The 4,539-nt window shown below is 28.7% G+C and overlaps 1 protein-coding gene across 1 annotated transcript in view; it reads left to right on the top strand.

Annotated features, from left to right (window-relative positions):
* Positions 1 to 3,853: 3,853 nt before the first annotated feature.
* Positions 3,854 to 4,539, top strand: part of HELRODRAFT_124986 (hypothetical protein) — a gene marked incomplete at both ends in the record, with an annotated part of 7,644 nt that continues 6,958 nt past the window's right edge. Inside the window, one exon of the mRNA XM_009027952.1 lies at positions 3,854 to 3,977. Coding sequence (XP_009026200.1) covers positions 3,854 to 3,977 — 124 coding nt within the window. The remainder of the gene's footprint in view (positions 3,978 to 4,539) is intronic.

The raw sequence follows: 4,539 nt of genomic DNA, 5'->3' as shown, positions 1-4,539 counted from the left end.
AACAAGAGTCCAGAAGTCTCCCCAAAAAACTCTGTTGAATAGTTCTATTCGCACAAAATGGATTTTTTTAACACGGTTCTGTTTAGGGCTAACAAATACCATCTAACCTCGGTACAGTCAAATTTTATATGTAGATTAATTGCAAAAAACACAGCTTATCAAACTGCATGATAAAAAAAACCTTGATGGTGGTCGTCGAAAGACTAAATTTGATTCCAAATGGCACTCCCAAAAACGAAACAGCTGTTTTGAACAGTGATTTAATATTTTATCAGATGTCACAAAGCAGAATTGTGTTTGACATCAGCAAAACAGGTTAAAGCTTGGGGTGTTACTGTAGCTTCAGAAATAATTTTATATAACATTTCCCTCCAAAAACAAACCGTGCTTCTCTAAACAACATGGTGGTTTTTATAAATCTAAAATTAAAAAATATAAAAAATTTTAAATTTGAATAAAGAGTAAAGAATAAATTTTTGAATGTTTAAGTTGAAATTTAGTGTATTTACGTTGTAATTTTGACTTTTTGAATTATAACAAGTTTTTGTGTTTGAAATTTTAAGCTTGAATTAATAAAAAAGCGTTTTTGGCGTATACGCTAAAAACACTTTTAGTTTCAGTATTTACCTTATTCTACTTGTAAATTTAATAGTTTTTGATCGTTTATATAGTCATTTCAGTTTTTTTAATTAAATAGATTAAAAGCAAGAATTAGGCCTGGCTTGGCTTTTAAAGAAGATGTTTGTAAAAACTCTATGAAGCACTCAACACTAAATGATTTTAGTAACATTAAAACAAACGTTGATGATCAGTTGGATGAGCCCGGTTTGATTTTATTGATTATTTAATAAATATTAAATAAGTGCATTCAAAAATTACTTAAGACAACTCTTTTTTATTTTTTAAAAAAATCAGAATTTGACGAACGCAGAAACTGTTACACCATGCAGCGCAATAGTATAAAATAAAATGATAACGAAAAATAGATAACGGAGAAAAAAATGTTTAAGCATGAAAAGTGTCGAACATATAATAAAGTGATGGTATGTGAGCAAAGTGTTTTGAGTGCGTGAAATGTTTGAAAACCTTTTGTGATGATGTAATTAATATGAGGTGCTATATTAGGAGTGGAGGTAAATGCTATGCCTAGTATTTTGAATTGATTTGTGCGGGTGATTGACGGGTGCTCAGGATATAATGCTTATATTCTTACGACTATTGTGAATGATGAGTTCGAACGATTTATTGAGGTTATATGACAGATTGCATTGCTTCGACCATGTAGTTAATGAGTCGAATTTGGCTGGATGGTGTTTGTGTTAGATGATGGAATAACAAGATAGGTGTCGTCAACGTAATTGATGATTTGCTTAGAGCTATGTAGAGTTTTGAGCGTAGAAGCATTGATGAAGAAGGTTGATGGTCCAAGGACAGAACCTTGAACTACACTAGAATTAATAAGTAAAGTTGATGAAAAGGTAGAGCTAAAAAGAAGTTGAATGACTCCATTAGAAAGAAATATAATGTTGTAATATTGTAAATATTGTCAGGTAGAAGGAAAGGCTAAATTATTTGAAAGAGAAAAGTGATTAAAAGGTCAAGAGCTTTAGAAAAATCATGAACATGAAGAGCAAAAGCATGAACATGATTATTATTTTTAAGAAGAAATGTTATTATAGAGGTAAGAGAGATGATGGCAGATGTGGATGAACATGTAGAGCGAAATGGGAACTGATCTTGTAATAGTGATTTGATAGACGGATGATTAAAACATGGATAGATAAATGACTTAGAAATTAATTTTTTTAGAATACGTAAAAGTATGGGGGTGATAGATATTAGGCGATAATCTATTGGTGATGGTGGCTGTTTTGTTTTAGGAATTGGATGTATGGTGCTGGATTCCCATTTTTGCAACAGGTCGTTGAAACAGTTATTAAATTTGTTTTAATAAAGAAAGATAGAGATTCTAAAAGCATGAAATATTAAAGGTTTTCAGTGAAAATGAATTATGAAAATGTCTAACAAACATTGACCGTCAAATTTACTAGGCAGGCCCATACCTTAACCTTATGGTCAGACTTTGTCTTTTATTTAAACTTGTTCCTCATTCTCTCCATCACATGTCTTTTTCACAATTTCTTCTTATTTAAACGTTTTTTTAAAGTTTTTTGAATGGTTTTGTTGGTTTGGCCACACGTTTCAAATTGTTATAAATGTCTAGACTATAGACTAATTAGCCGACCATGATTTAATTTGAATTTTTCGTTAAAAATTAGTCTTTGATTCTAAAAATTATTATTTCAACTTAGAAATTTTAATTCTGTTAATATTTAATAATAATAAAACTGCCTCGTACTGATTTAAAAAATAATTTTGTAACAATATTTGAATACATTCCAAAACACACATATATAGAAATGTTAAAACTTCTAAAAAATGTTTGTATATAAAAATTTGTTGTTGTAAATTTTCAAAGTTAGCATTTCAACTTAAATATATTTTCAACAGAAAGCACGTATCGACTTAGGAATATAATTGTTTAAATCTTTAAGCTTTTGTCAAGTCGGGCGGCGCGATGGTATAATGGTTAAGGTGCCTGGCATTGTTGATGCAGTGTCCGGGTTCGAATGCAAAAAGATTCCGCCTATAACATGAAAAAGTGTGGGACGTGTTGATTCACGCACCGTTTGTTTGTTGTAATAACAATGATGAGTCTCAGTCGCTTGCCATGGCGCTATATAAAATGACAATATTATTATTAACATATTAACAAAATAAAAAGTCACTTTATTTTCTGACATTTCTGATACAAAATATTGTGTCAGATATGTCAGAGAGTCTAACAAAGCTTGATTGTTAAGCTAATTCTGTATTTAGTAATCATTAAAGAGCCTGTTATTGAATTTTTTAAACAAATATATATTTGCCAAAAAAATTTATAATACATGAAAAAACATTCTAAAACATATGTGTACAAAAATGTTAACTCAAATTATGTATCAAAAATTTTTGTTTTAAAATAAAAGATTAATTATACAAACGATAGAACATTGAACACACGATACGCAACAAAAATATATATAGTACTATTTAAACAAATTTTGTAAAATCAAAATTATCCGGTTTTAATTTTATTAGTAGCGTAATTTTTGAAAGTTTTACAAGTAATTTTTCCCCTTTTTATTCAAATCTTTGTAACTACCACATTTGTAAATTAAAACCTATAAATACACGTGCATTCAAAATACATACACGTTTTACATGTCAGTATATTTAAGTTTGAAAATAAATTAAATATATATCACTTGATTTTTATCATTTTAATAATTTTTAATTTTTTATTAATTGTAGAAACTTTTTATAACATGGTTAGCGATAACAAAGAAATTCAAAGTCTGCTGAGCATTTTAAATAATTCGTTGTCCACTTTGCCAAGTCAAATATATTTGAAACTTGTTCGATTTAATGAATTCAGTTTTTTGTGGGATAGTTCCAAAGAAAGTTTTCTAGAGGTTTTAGTTTGTTCTATTTAAACAAATATTTTACAAATTTATTTAAATTTTTTGCTTGACGTTATCATAGGTTTCTATCATTTTTTATACCTCCATGAATTTTTTAAAACAGCGATTAATTAGTGGTTATTTTATTTTAGTTTGATAGACATAGGAATGTATTTTGAGATTATAGCAAAATTTTGTTCAATGATATTGATGATGATAAAAATGAGTTAATTAATTTTCTAATTGAAGCTAAAATAATTAAAATTATCATTTTAAAGTTATTTTTGCAATTATTGAATCTAATAAAGTAATAACATATCGCCTTCTTTGATAATTTTAAAAATCAGGATTTCATGAAAACTGATCCGCAAATATCTGAATTCACAGCCGAATTAATGAAATTTGATAAACTTGAAGAAGAAACTTTTGAATTACCAGACTTTATAACTGTTGGTCCATTTTTACTGGATTCAAGTAGGTTTCATTAAATTTCTATTTCTTTTTTTTATTTAACTGTTAATTTATTAGTAACATTGGTTTAATGCAACTCAGGTTATTGAAGTGATCCTTTCATAAGAAAAAATGATCTTTGAAATATATGGCGTTGAATTGTAATTCGTTTTGACATTAGACAGTTTAAAAAGCTAAAAGAAAAAGTTGTTTATAAACATTAAGATGTTGTGTGAAAGAATATCGAAAAAAATGATTGAGTAATAGCCATTAACAAAGAACAACGTCATATTTTAACTGACATCAAACTTGAGTAACTGTATCATCATCACCACCATCATCATCCATCAGCTGTGTGCAGCATCTGATTTTATCACGACATCTCTCCAACGATCTCTATCCTGAGCCAGTTCTTCAAATGTCGATCGGGATCTTTCCCTTATAACTCTATATTTTGACAATCCTACCCCTTGTAGATTTTTGTCTAGGGAGTCAATCCCTGTTTGTAGTTGTCTTCTTCTTCGTCTTGCCTCTAGTGGTTTCTACATCATGGCTTTTTTAGTTGGTTTATTTGAATTTTATCGCA

This window comes from Helobdella robusta, assembly GCF_000326865.2.
Source record: "Helobdella robusta unplaced genomic scaffold HELROscaffold_52, whole genome shotgun sequence".
In the NCBI taxonomy this organism is placed as follows: domain Eukaryota; kingdom Metazoa; phylum Annelida; class Clitellata; order Rhynchobdellida; family Glossiphoniidae; genus Helobdella; species Helobdella robusta.
This window is presented reverse-complemented; position numbering and strand designations above follow the sequence as displayed.